Genomic DNA, 13016 nt, shown 5'->3' on the forward strand with positions numbered 1-13016 from the left:
ACACTGCAGGACTATGTGTGCCCTACCCTGCATGACTGGGTGCTGATCTCTGGGCCCTAGACTGCAGGACTCAGTGTGCCCTTCATTGCAGAGCGATCCTTACTGTAGGACAGCAGTATTTTACTAATGAATCTGTCTGTTCTCTCTGAATGAATGAATGAATGAATGAATGAATGAATGAATGATACATGAGAAGGAAATTAATTCAGTTTATTCTAATTTCCTGTTCTACATCACGGAAAGTCAATCTCCTCTACATGACTTTGATACTTTTACAATTGTTTTTCAAAGTCATTTCATATCTTACTACTTTGAACTAACTAAAGGCATATAGGTGGTTCTGACACTCTGATTGGTCAAGAGCTGGTCACCTGATGTAAACACACAGGCCAAACCTAGGATTAGATTTGTTTACTAACCCTAGTTTGTGATTGGTCAAGAGCTGGTCACATGGTGTAAACACACAGGCCAAACCTAGGGTTACCATAGCTACTAACCGTAGGTTCTGATTGGTCAAGAGCTGGTCACCTGATATAAACACACAGGCCAAACCTAGGGTTAGATTTGTTTACTAACCCTAGTTTGTGATTGGTCAAGAGCTGGTCACATGGTGTAAACAAACAGGCCAGACCTAGGGTTAGGGTTTCCATAGGGACTAACCCTAGGGCTCTGATTGGCTTAGAGCAGGTCACCTGATGTAAACATTCAGGATTCAGGCCAAACTAGGACGTGACTAGCTAAGTTACCTGATAAAAGCTACTGAATGAATATCTTATTAAAGATGAATAATGAATAATGATAAATATCAACTGTTACAACGATAGTTCAGAGTTAGGAACCATTCATATCGACACTGAGGAACTGCAGCAGATGTTACTGTGGCAATCAAGGATTCCACTTCCATCGTTAGACTATAACTGAGACATCTCTACATCATATATAAAGTGATTTAAATATTTATATAGTTGAAAGCTGAATAACTGACTGAGTGCAGGTAATAGTCTCGTTTGAAGTCAAGAGAGGAGAAAAATGTCCTGAACGAGAGGGAGAGGGAAAGAGAGAGAGAGGGAGGGGTGGACAATAGATCCATTCTCGAGACTATTCTACTCTACAAGTGTTTGACATTCATTTCACCAAATGGCAAATCAAATAATGAAAGTGGTCCGACCCAAAGTAGCACATTAAATAACTGTTCATCACAAGTTGACAGCGTGTTTCACAGACAACAAAAACTGTTCTTCAGAATCCGGGTACGTGTAAATACGATCCCAGTATTCGAGATTTCGATCATCAATGATTTGATATAAATCTTACCTGAACCGGATCCGGTATCATCTTGTGAGGTACACGGGGAATGTAACAAAGGTCTGAAAAAAATAAAACGTTTTCATCGTCACAAAATTAGCACGTTTCACGTTAAGTTCATGTTTTACGGAACCACGGTGAAACTGGACGTCAGTTTTCAAACAACATTTTCTATCTCGGGATTGTTTTAATTTTTTCCGATGATTAGTTGCGAGTTGTGTAAAATGACTCATGACAAATTTACACGGATCTAAAACAGTTTTGTAGCTGTTCGCAGTTTTTCTTTTCTTGTTCGCGGTAATTTTTGAAATAAACAGCAGCTGAAACGTGGTTTAGTCAGAGAAGGGAGTTCTCCATATAAAAATATCATAATACGCACATCTGACATTGTCAATTCATTGCTCCTTTTTAGAACATGTTAAAAATTAATAAACATATTTCGTTACCAGTGAATACTGAAGGGATGTGTAATACATGTTATAAATGGGATGTTTAAAACATCGATGAAATATCCTGAGTCCGCGTTATAGATATAATGAAAGTCTCTAATGATACTTACTTGTGAGGTCCTGGAGATCCGTCAGATATTAAAACTATCGACTTATTATATACCTATAATAGAAATAAAAAATATACATTCAATATTCAGATTCTTTGAAAGTAGGATCCGGAATATTTAACCACATATTCCGATAGTCGAGAGGATGTTGGTCCCCTTCAGGTCTAGAAATTACCCCGGGAAAGTATTACATTTTTAATAGTGTGATAGGTTTAGTTGTAAAGTTGTGAGAGTCCCAGGAGACGTAATTAATGAAAAACATGAAATACGATGACAATAGATGAGCAGCTATTCGCACAGAGGGCGGCAGAGAAAGAAAGACCATCTGTTATACAAATAGAATTCACACCTAATTGTTAAATTCTAACACTTTACATGAATTATGAATAGCATATAGAACAGTATGGAAACTGACTGGGAGAACTTTGGTTTTCAAGTTAGTCTCCAAGTGGTCGGAACTAATAATCAATCAAACACGCCATAGTTCGGTCGTAACGTATTTCACAGTGTCGGCCATATTGGAAGTAGGTCCGAACTACAGCGACTGTGCTCAATCCCGTGGTCGACTATTTTCGCACTATAGTTCGAACTGATATTCGGTTTCACTAACTTGCAATCGTTGACTAACTCTGACTACCGAGATTCACTGATTGACTGACTGACTGACTGACTGACATGTGTCTACAGTCTACAGTCTACAGTTTACAGTCTACAGACTCAAGTCTAGATGAACATTCTTTAATATTTCAATAATTCACCAAATGATAAAAACAGCAGCGAAAAATAAAAACGATCTAGTCATATGGAAATGAGGATTGAGTCAACCAAACTCTCGTAAGAAGACACCAAACTGACGAGGATAATAACGCTGAATTCTGATGGATATTTCTAAATGAAATTGCTTCCTAAGTGTAACCGAAAACCATATGAATCATAGGAATTATTCTTTAAGATGAAACACACAGAAATTCCCAGTGGGAATATCTGATAACAGGAGAGAGACCAGCAGTAGTCAACAGGCTACTACACTCAACACATCACTACACCGCAGACCGCCGCAGCCCACAGCCCACTGTCACCATCCACTGCAGCCCACAGTGGAGACACTGCCACCAGTTAATTTCAGCCCCCCTTCCTCTCACTTCAGTAACACTTGATTCTGTGTATACTGCTGAGCTGGCTCAGTAGAACCCCCTCCTTGTACACTGCTGGAGGCCGCGTTGACTAGTGTCAGCTGTGGTGATGATCCAGGTCACAGAAATAATCATAGCTCTGAGCGTAGAGAGAGATGAATCAAAGATATAACATTCAACTCTACAGGCTGATACACAATTCAGTGAGGAGCACCGGGATTCAGTGAGGGGTGCCAGGATTCAGTGAGGAGCACCGGGATTCAGTGAGGGGTGCCAGGATTCAGTGAGGGGGTGCCAGGATTCAGTGAGGGGGTGCCAGGATTCAGTGAGGGGTGCCAGGATTCAGTGAGGGGGCTCCAGGATTCAGTGAGGGGTGCCAGGATTCAGTGAGGGGTGCCAGGATTCAGTGAGGGGGTGCCAGGATTCAGTGAGGGGGTGCCAGGATTCAGTGAGGGGGTGCCAGGATTCAGTGAGGGGTGCCAGGATTCAGTGAGGGGTGCCAGGATTCAGTGATGGATTGGAAAGTGCTGGAGTAGGAGTAGAAGATGGAGTAATAATCTCTGATTTTGATTTGAGAAAATTTCTATCATTTTCTTACTTTTTTGCAGAAAAATAGTAGTTTTCGATTGTGCTAGTGATTACTACAAACCCGTATCTCAGTTTGAATAAATCAATTTGAACGTAAGCAAAACTGTTTTTGCATATTTTAAAATCGTATAAATCAAGGATCAATAGAGGTTGATTAGAAAGTCAAGTGTTCGTCGAGATCCAGGCTGAAGCAATCTATCAACACAGGAAACAACGACAACGAACGACGCAGTTTATTTCAATTCTAATCACACACTGTGTTTTTCAGATAAAAGCTCGCAACATTTGTTACCAGAATGAAAAAGACATCAACACCTGAATGAAGATAAAGCTCAGAATGCTAATGCAGTCTAATTTGTCATGCACAACTCTGTTCTATCTTTACATGCAAATATTCAGCTTGCACAGATAAGACTAAACTGTCTACATCTGAGACAGGCAACTGTCTACATCTGAGACAGGCAACTGTCTACATCTGAGACAGGCAACTGTCTACATCTGGGACAGGCAACTGTCTACATCTGAGACAGGCAACTGTCTACATCTGAGACAGGCAACTGTCTACATCTGAGACAGGCAACTGTCTACATCTGGGACAGGCAACTGTCTACATCTGAGACAGGCAACTGTCTACATCTGAGACAGGCAACTGTCTACATCTGAGACAGGCAACTGTCTACATCTGAGACAGGCAACTGTCTACATCTGAGACAGGCAACTGTCTACATCTGAGACAGGCAACTGTCTACATCTGAGACAGGCAACTGTCTACATCTGAGACAGGCAACTGTCTACATCTGAGACAGGCAACTGTCTACATCTGAGACAGGCAACTGTCTACATCTGAGACAGGCAACTGTCTACATCTGAGACAGGCAACTGTCTACATCTGAGACAGGCAACTGTCTACATCTGAGACAGGCAACTGTCTACATCTGAGACAGGCAACTGTCTACATCTGAGACAGGCAACTGTCTACATCTGAGACAGGCAACTGTCTACATCTGAGACAGGCAACTGTCTACATCTGAGACAGGCAACTGTCTACATCTGAGACAGGCAACTGTCTACATCTGAGACAGGCAACTGTCTACATCTGAGACAGGCAACTGTCTACATCTGAGACAGGCAACTGTCTACATCTGAGACAGGCAACTGTCTACATCTGAGACAGGCAACTGTCTACATCTGAGACAGGCAACTGTCTACATCTGAGACAGGCAACTGTCTACATCTGAGACAGGCAACTGTCTACATCTGAGACAGGCAACTGTCTACATCTGAGACAGACAACCAACTCACAATGAAACTCAACATCTACAACCTCCATGACTGTTCTGGATCCAGTTTCACAGGTCTCAACTATGACGACATTTGAAATGAACTAACTTTGACTACCCTGAGAACTGTGGAACTGAGTCTCGAGGACTGTGGAACTGAGTCTCGAGGACTGTGGAACTGAGTCTCGAGGACTGTGGAACTGAGTCTCGAGGACTGTGGAACTGAGTCTCGAGGACTGTGGAACTGAGTCTCGAGGACTGTGGAACTGAGTCTCGAGGACTGTGGGACTGAGTCTCGAGGACTGTGGAACTGAGTCTCGAGGACTGTGGAACTGAGTCTCGAGGACTGTGGAACTGAGTCTCGAGGACTGTGGGACTGAGTCTCGAGGACTGTGGAACTGAATCTCGAGGACTGTGGAACTGAGTCTCGAGGACTGTGGAACTGAGTCTTGAGGACTGTGGGACTGAGTCTCGAGGACTGTGGAACTGAATCTCGAGGACTGTGGAACTGAGTCTCGGGGACTGTGGAACTGAGTGGTGATGGGTTTGAACTGTGTAGTGTGATGGGTTTGAACTGTGTAGTGTGAGCCAGTGGGATGTAAGGTAAGCTGAGAGTGTTTTAAAGTGGTTGATTTAAATCCCTGCAGAAACAACGTAATCTTCAACCGAGTCACGTTCTGTATTTCAAATTACATTAAACAAATTATGTTTATTTGCACAACAAGTTTCAAACTAAAGTTTCATTTGACAAAACGAATTAAACATGATTTTCACGTATTGATTTTAATTAAGAAGAAAATGAAATCATCAGAACAGGTGAATTATTTACTGTCAGATCGGCAGCAGGAGCGGCAGCAGGAGCGGCAGCAGCAGCAGCGGGCGACTGTCTACGTCTGGTGAAGTTGCTTGGATACTAGAAGCCCGGAAATAATGACAGGTAATCACGGAATTGCATGATATAAAATAACAACATGCCACGAGATAAACATTCATCAACAACAGATGAATATATAGCTAAATATATCATATCATATCATATCATATCATATCATATCATATGAGGACAGACCTAGGGTTACCATAGCTACAAACCCTAACATATGATTGGTCCAGAGCTTGTCACGTGATGTAAACAAACAGGCCATGTCTAGGGTTAGCATGGTTTCTAACCCTAGGTTGTGATTGGTCTAGAGGACCCGACCATGACCATGGTCAGTGTAGAGGTATGAGGTGAATGAACTAATGGAGTAATTAGAAATTCAATTGAATATTTGCCATCAGATACTATACAAGAAGATAAATGAAGAAATCCCACACTTCGAATTTAAAATTGTAAGATAGAATTTATTATTTTGAAACCACAACGTTTCGGCTGTTGACTGACAGCCATCATCAGGTGGTATGATGATGGCTGTTGACTGACAGCCATCATCAGGTGGAATGATGATGGCTGTTGACCAGCAGCCATCATCAGGTGGAATGATGATGGCTGTTGACCAGCAGCCATCATCAGGAGGGAATTCTTCATTTATCTACAGTATACACGGATTATTTGACGACTAACTATACAAGTAGTTATAACGATGTTTAATTTTTATCGTTTCAGTAAACTATAAGCTGGTGAACAAATCCCTCAACTCTCTTCTCTCCCTCCACCGCTCTCAGTCAGAAACAGATCAATCTTTGAGAGCTGTTTTTCTGGTTCAGTTTTTTTTTCTTGTTCTCAATCAGTGAAACAAAATAAACCACTCAAACTACACCGAACTATAGTACGCCTACAGTTTTACACGAGCAGTTTTTACTTGAAAAAAAGCAATCGTTTTCCTCGAGAAGATGTGAAGGCTTTATTCAACAACTGATTTCAAATAAATAGATAATAAATAAATAACAACACCTCATCCCTATTGACCTTGACCACATGATCGTTCTACCCTGATCTCTCCCTCGTCTCTGTTCCTATAATCAAGACTAATAGATCAGTTCTCTCTCATCATTCGTCCGCGAGGATTTTGGAAACCGATGTGGTATGAGATATAGGTAGACATTAGTAGATGATTAATAGTGAACCTGTGTGAATATATTTACTAAGCAATAACTATAAATCATAGCGCAGAAAGTCAACGACAGCCGCGGTGGCTGCGGCTGCGGCGGCCAGCAGGGTGAGAGAGAGAGAGAGAGAGAGAGAGAGAGAGAGAGAGAGCTGCTAGTATCAGAGTAATAGTCATATCCTGTCTCCAGACGCTATATCACTTCCTCTCCCTCTTTCTCTTTCTCTCTCTCCTTTCACCAGCGAGAAAAACTCATAAAATAAACACACGTTGAAAGAACTTCTTTATTAGAAAGTCAAATGTAAATGTAAGAAGTATAACAACGCAGGAGATTGGAGTTAGTGTGACTCAAACAGTTCAATAATCATTAACGACTCAACGACTCAACGACTGGTTTTTAAAGAGTCTGGTGTCTGAAGATAATTACCACCTAACACTTAATCATATTATAGGCCTACACTGCAGTAACGGATAATACCCTCAACCCACGTAATTACTCATTCTATCACTAAACAAATGCATTTCAGACACAAAACTGCATCAATAACAGAATCAATTCAGTGTTTTATAGCAATTTTTCCCATATTTACTGATAATCTTTCGAATAAATACTGTGGTTATAATGCAGTGTTAGAAATACAGTTGTTTTCCATAAGATAACTTGCCTCGACATTTGAGATGCAACAGGTCGGGGTTGTAGCCGGTGTGTAGGCCCCAACCGGTGTGTAGGCCCCAACCGGTCCTACACATTTTTGCCCATTGTGACATAAATGTATTTCGTATTTCTGTGTCTACATCTTTTATTTTTTTAAATCCTCTCCACGTCCCTGCTGTCCCAGGTTTATGCTAATATTTCTCTTTAGAAAATATCTACAATGTTCATCGTTTAGCGAAAGAAATTATAGCCCCAATTTGTTAAATCCTCTCCACGTCCCTGCTGTCCCAGGTTTATATCAATATTTCTCTTTTGAAAATATCTATAATATCTATCTTTTAGCAAAATAGATTATAGCCCTAATTTCTAGAAGCCTGAATTAATGAATAAAGTTATAGTAGTACAATTCTAAAGTTACAGCGTTGATAATGAATGTTAATGAAGGCAAGTCAGTTTTCTAATGTAAGACATATGTTTAATATGTGAACTCTATGAGATATCACGTGATGATATTGAGAAGTATTTTATCAATCTCACAGGTACGAGTGGTAAGTTTATCAGTCAACCATCATAAGTGATAAGTCAGGGGTAAGAAGATTGTCAGCTGCCAATAACTGTAGTGTGGAAATAAATCAATGCAGCAACAGCAGTTACTGCTGACCAGTGAAACCAGTGAACAAAAAAATATATAAGACAGCAGTTCACATCACCTCCTCATCTCCACATACACATCACCTCCTCATCTCCACATACACATCACCTCCTCATCTCCACATACATATCACCTCCTCATCTCCACATACACATCACCTCCTCATCTCCACATACACATCACCTCCTCACCTCCACATACACATCACCTCCTCATCTCCACATACACATCACCTCCTCATCTCCACATACACATCACCTCCTCATCTCCACATACACATCACCTCCTCATCTCCACATACACATCACCTCCTCATCTCCACATACACATCACCTCCTCATCTCCACATACACATCACCTCCTCATCTCCACATACACATCACCTCCTCATCTCCACATACACATCACCTCCTCATCTCCACATACACATCACCTCCTCATCTCCACATACACATCACCTCCTCATCTCCACATACACATCACCTCCTCATCTCCACATACACATCACCTCCTCATCTCCACATACACATCACCTCCTCATCTCCACATACACATCACCTCCTCATCTCCACATACACATCACCTCCTCATCTCCACATACACATCACCTCCTCACCTCCACATACACATCACCTCCTCATCTCCACATACACATCACCTCCTCATCTCCACATACACATCACCTCCTCATCTCCACATACACATCACCTCCTCATCTCCACATACACATCACCTCCTCATCTCCACATACACATCACCTCCTCACCTCCACATACACATCACCTCCTCATCTCCACATACACATCACCTCCTCATCTCCACATACATACCAGTCTTACAGATCACTGATCTATTCTTATGAGTCCGGTTACTGTCTAAACTGCAGTCCAGTTACTGTCTAAACTGCAGTCTAGTTACTGTCTAAACTGCAGTCGTGTTTCTGACTAAACTGCAGTCCAGTTACTGACTAAACTGCAGTCCAGTTACTGTCTAAACTGCAGTCTAGTTACTGTCTAAACTGCAGTCGTGTTTCTGACTAAACTGCAGTCCAGTTACTGACTAAACTGCAGTCCAGTTACTGTCTAAACTGCAGTCTAGTTACTGTCTAAACTGCAGTCTAGTTACTGTTTAAACTGCAGTCGTGTTTCTGACTAAACTGCAGTCCAGTTACTGTCTAAACTGCAGTCTAGTTACTGTCTAAACTGCAGTCCAGTTACTGACTAAACTGCAGTCCAGTTACTGTCTAAACTGCAGTCTAGTTACTGTCTAAACTGCAGTCCAGTTACTGACTAAACTGCAGTCCAGTTACTGTCTAAACTGCAGTCTAGTTACTGACTAAACTGCAGTCCAGTTACTGACTAAACTGCAGTCCAGTTACTGACTAAACTGCAGTCCAGTTACTGACTAAACTGCAGTCCAGTTACTGACTAAACTGCAGTCCAGTTACTGACTAAACTGCAGTCTAGTTACTGTCTAAACTGCAGTCCAGTTACTGACTAAACTGCAGTCCAGTTACTGTCTAAACTGCAGTCCAGTTACTGACTAAACTGCAGTCCAGTTACTGACTAAACTGCAGTCCAGTTACTGACTAAACTGCAGTCCAGTTACTGTCTAAACTGCAGTCCAGTTACTGTCTAAACTGCAGTCCAGTTACTGTCTAAACTGCAGTCCGGTTACTGTCTAAACTGCAGTCCAGTTACTGACTAAACTGCAGTCCAGTTACTGTCTAAACTGCAGTCCAGTTACTGTCTAAACTGCAGTCCGGTTACTGTCTAAACTGCAGTCCGGTTACTGTCTAAACCTGCCTAAACCGCGGTCCAGATTAACTACAAATCTCTTTGATATACCTTCACAATTGAAATGTTTATCATGTCCCACTTTCACATATTTTTCATCGACTGAAGCCTGAACCTGAATCATTACACTAAGATGAGTTTATAGGGTTCAGTAATTGTTGAGTAGATGTACTCATTCTGCTGTTCAGTAATTGTTGAGTAGATGTACTCATTCTGCTGTTCAGTAATTGTTGAGTAGATGTACTCATTCTGCTGTTAACACATTACTAAATAATTCCCTATCATTGATACCACATTCAATAATGAAAAGAAAACAGAATTAGAAATTTAAAAAGTCAAACGGATGTTATTTCTGTTTTTTTGGCTCGTAGCGCGTGACACTAGTCAGTCAGTCAGTCAGTTAGTCTGTCAGTCAGTCAGTCAGTCAGTTAGTCTGTCAGTCAGTCAGTCAGTCAGTCAGTTAGTACTGAAATACAGGAATAACCACAAGCGACATTCTCAACAAACACGGTCTTCTTTCAGATATCAGAATTATACTAGTCAATAATTCAAACAGAGAGGTCGGAAACCTGACTAACAGTTTTATCATCAATAGAGGCTCACAAAAACAAGTTTCATACTGAGGACAGCACTTGTAGTGAGGGGCTGTCACACCTCTCTGGTATTAGTGAGGGGCTGTAACACTTCCCCGGTGTCAGTGAGGGGCTGCCACACCTCTCCGGTGTCAGTGAGGGGCTGTCACACTTCCCCGGTGTCAGTGAGGGGCTGTCACACTTCCCCGGTGTCAGTGAGGGGCTGTCACACCTCTCTGGTATTAGTGAGGGGCTGTCACACTTCCCCGGTGTCAGTGAGGGGCTGTCACACCTCTCCGGTATTAGTGAGGGGCTGTCACACTTCCCCGGTGTCAGTGAGGGGCTGTTACATCTCTCTGGTATTAGTGAGGGGCTGTCACACTTCCCCGGTGTCAGTGAGGGGGTGTCACACTTCCCCGGTGTCAGTGAGGGGCTGTCACACACTTCCCCGGTGTCAGTGAGGGGCTGTCACACTTCCCTGGTGTCAGTGAGGGGCTGTCACTCCTCTCTGGTATTAGTGAGGGGCTGCCACACTTCCCCGGTGTCAGTGAGGGGCAGTCACACTTCCCCGGTGTCAGTGAGGGGCTGTCACACTTCCCCGGTATCAATGAGGGGCTGCCACACCTCTCCGGTGTCAGTGAGGGGCTGTCACACTTCCCCGGTGTCAGTGAGGGGCTGTCACACTTTCCCGGTGTCAGTGAGGGGCTGTCACTCCTCTCTGGTATCAGTGAGGGGCTGTCACACTTCCCCGGTGTCAGTGAGGGGCTGTCACTCCTCTCTGGTATCAGTGAGGGGCTGTCACACTTCCCCGGTGTCAGTGAGGGGCTGTCACACTTTCCCGGTGTCAGTGAGGGGCTGTCACTCCTCTCTGGTATCAGTGAGGGGCTGTCACACTTCCCCGGTATCAGTGAGGGGCTGCCACACTTCCCCGGTGTCAGTGAGGGGCTGTTACATCTCTCCGGTGTCAGTGAGGGGCTGTCACTCCTCTCTGGTATCAGTGAGGGGCTGTCACACTTTCCCGGTGTCAGTGAGGGGCTGTCACTCCTCTCTGGTATCAGTGAGGGGCTGTCACACTTCCCCGGTGTCAGTGAGGGGCTGTCACACTTTCCCGGTGTCAGTGAGGGGCTGTCACTCCTCTCTGGTATCAGTGAGGGGCTGTCACACTTCCCCGGTATCAGTGAGGGGCTGCCACACTTCCCCGGTGTCAGTGAGGGGCTGTTACATCTCTCCGGTGTCAGTGAGGGGCTGTCACACTTCCCCGGTATCAGTGAGGGGCTGCCACACCTCTCCGGTGTCAGTGAGGGGCTGTCACACTTCCCCGGTATCAGTGAGGGGCTGTCACACTTCCCCGGTGTCAGTGAGGGGCTGTCACTCCTCTCTGGTATCAGTGAACTGGATTGTGAATACAAAGCAGGAAATTACAGGAAATAGACAAACACAATTACTGACAATACAATATCAGATAGGAATACTAATAGAGTGAGGAGGGGAGGAGAGGGAGAAGGGGAGGAGGGGAGGAGAGGGAGAAGGGGAGGAGGGGAGGAGAGTGGGGGGTAGTTTCATACCTCAATTGAATCTCGAGTTGTCCATTTGTGAATCCTCATATCTTCCAGTATATCGAGGACATGGTGGAAATGCGTGCGGAATTCTTCAGCGTAACGTTGAGCTACGATATCAACATTACCTCTTGAACCATCCTGTAAAATATAACAAATTTCTCACTATCAGTGACAGTCTCAGTGACAGGCCGAGTGACTGTCTGGGTCTGGCCGGCTGGATGACAGGCTGGATGGCAGGCTGGATAACAGGCTGAATAAAGCAGGTTGTAAAACAAGTTTTCTTGTTTTACCATTCGAGCGAATTCATCAAAATAATCAGAACTCTAAAATCTGAAAATCATGTAAACATTGAATAATATATCGGAGACATGTTGTAAGTGTTTGAATATTAGACGAGGAGTGTCTCGAGATGGAGTGTTAACCTCGTGAGGTGTTCAGACTACTGCTTCATACACACGGTCACTAGAGATTTCTACGCATAGACTTTGGTAAAAACGGCTAAACTGTTGTCATTGGCAGCAATAGGGTAATCAGATTTTACAAATTACCATCGCAAATCTAATCACGAGACTCCTTCGAGCAGAAAGAACTTGTAAGAATATTCTACAGATCCCAAACGTACAGTGAATATGTACAGACAACAACTGAAAAATTCTATTCCCATCTGAGACTGTGATACCGGTTCCCAGATCCAGCCAGCCATCATTCTGACATCGAAATGTGTCTAAAGTTTAAAAAGATAAGTCGTAAAAATGATGCGCGACAACAATCCATTTAGAAATATTTCCCTCGAGGCGTTCGTTTCTAGCCGCAATCTTTTAAACAGATTATAAAACCTTGAATTTATATCAGATATTTATGATTGAGAT

General features: G+C 43.2%; 1 protein-coding gene across 2 annotated transcripts in view; it reads right to left on the reverse strand.

The window, feature by feature from the left end:
- LOC141907593 (SAM and SH3 domain-containing protein 1-like) overlaps positions 1–13016 on the reverse strand; it is a 43990-nt gene that overhangs the window by 19444 nt on the left and 11530 nt on the right. For both annotated transcript variants that reach the window (XM_074797289.1, XM_074797293.1), the window contains exons 2-4: positions 12154–12285; positions 1865–1917; positions 1315–1367 (exon numbers count right to left, since the gene is read on the reverse strand). In XM_074797289.1, coding sequence (XP_074653390.1) covers positions 1315–1367; positions 1865–1917; positions 12154–12285 — 238 coding nt within the window. The remainder of the gene's footprint in view (positions 1–1314; positions 1368–1864; positions 1918–12153; positions 12286–13016) is intronic.

Source organism: Tubulanus polymorphus, chromosome 1 (assembly GCF_964204645.1).
Source record: "Tubulanus polymorphus chromosome 1, tnTubPoly1.2, whole genome shotgun sequence".
Classification (NCBI taxonomy): Eukaryota; Metazoa; Nemertea; class Palaeonemertea; order Tubulaniformes; family Tubulanidae; genus Tubulanus; species Tubulanus polymorphus.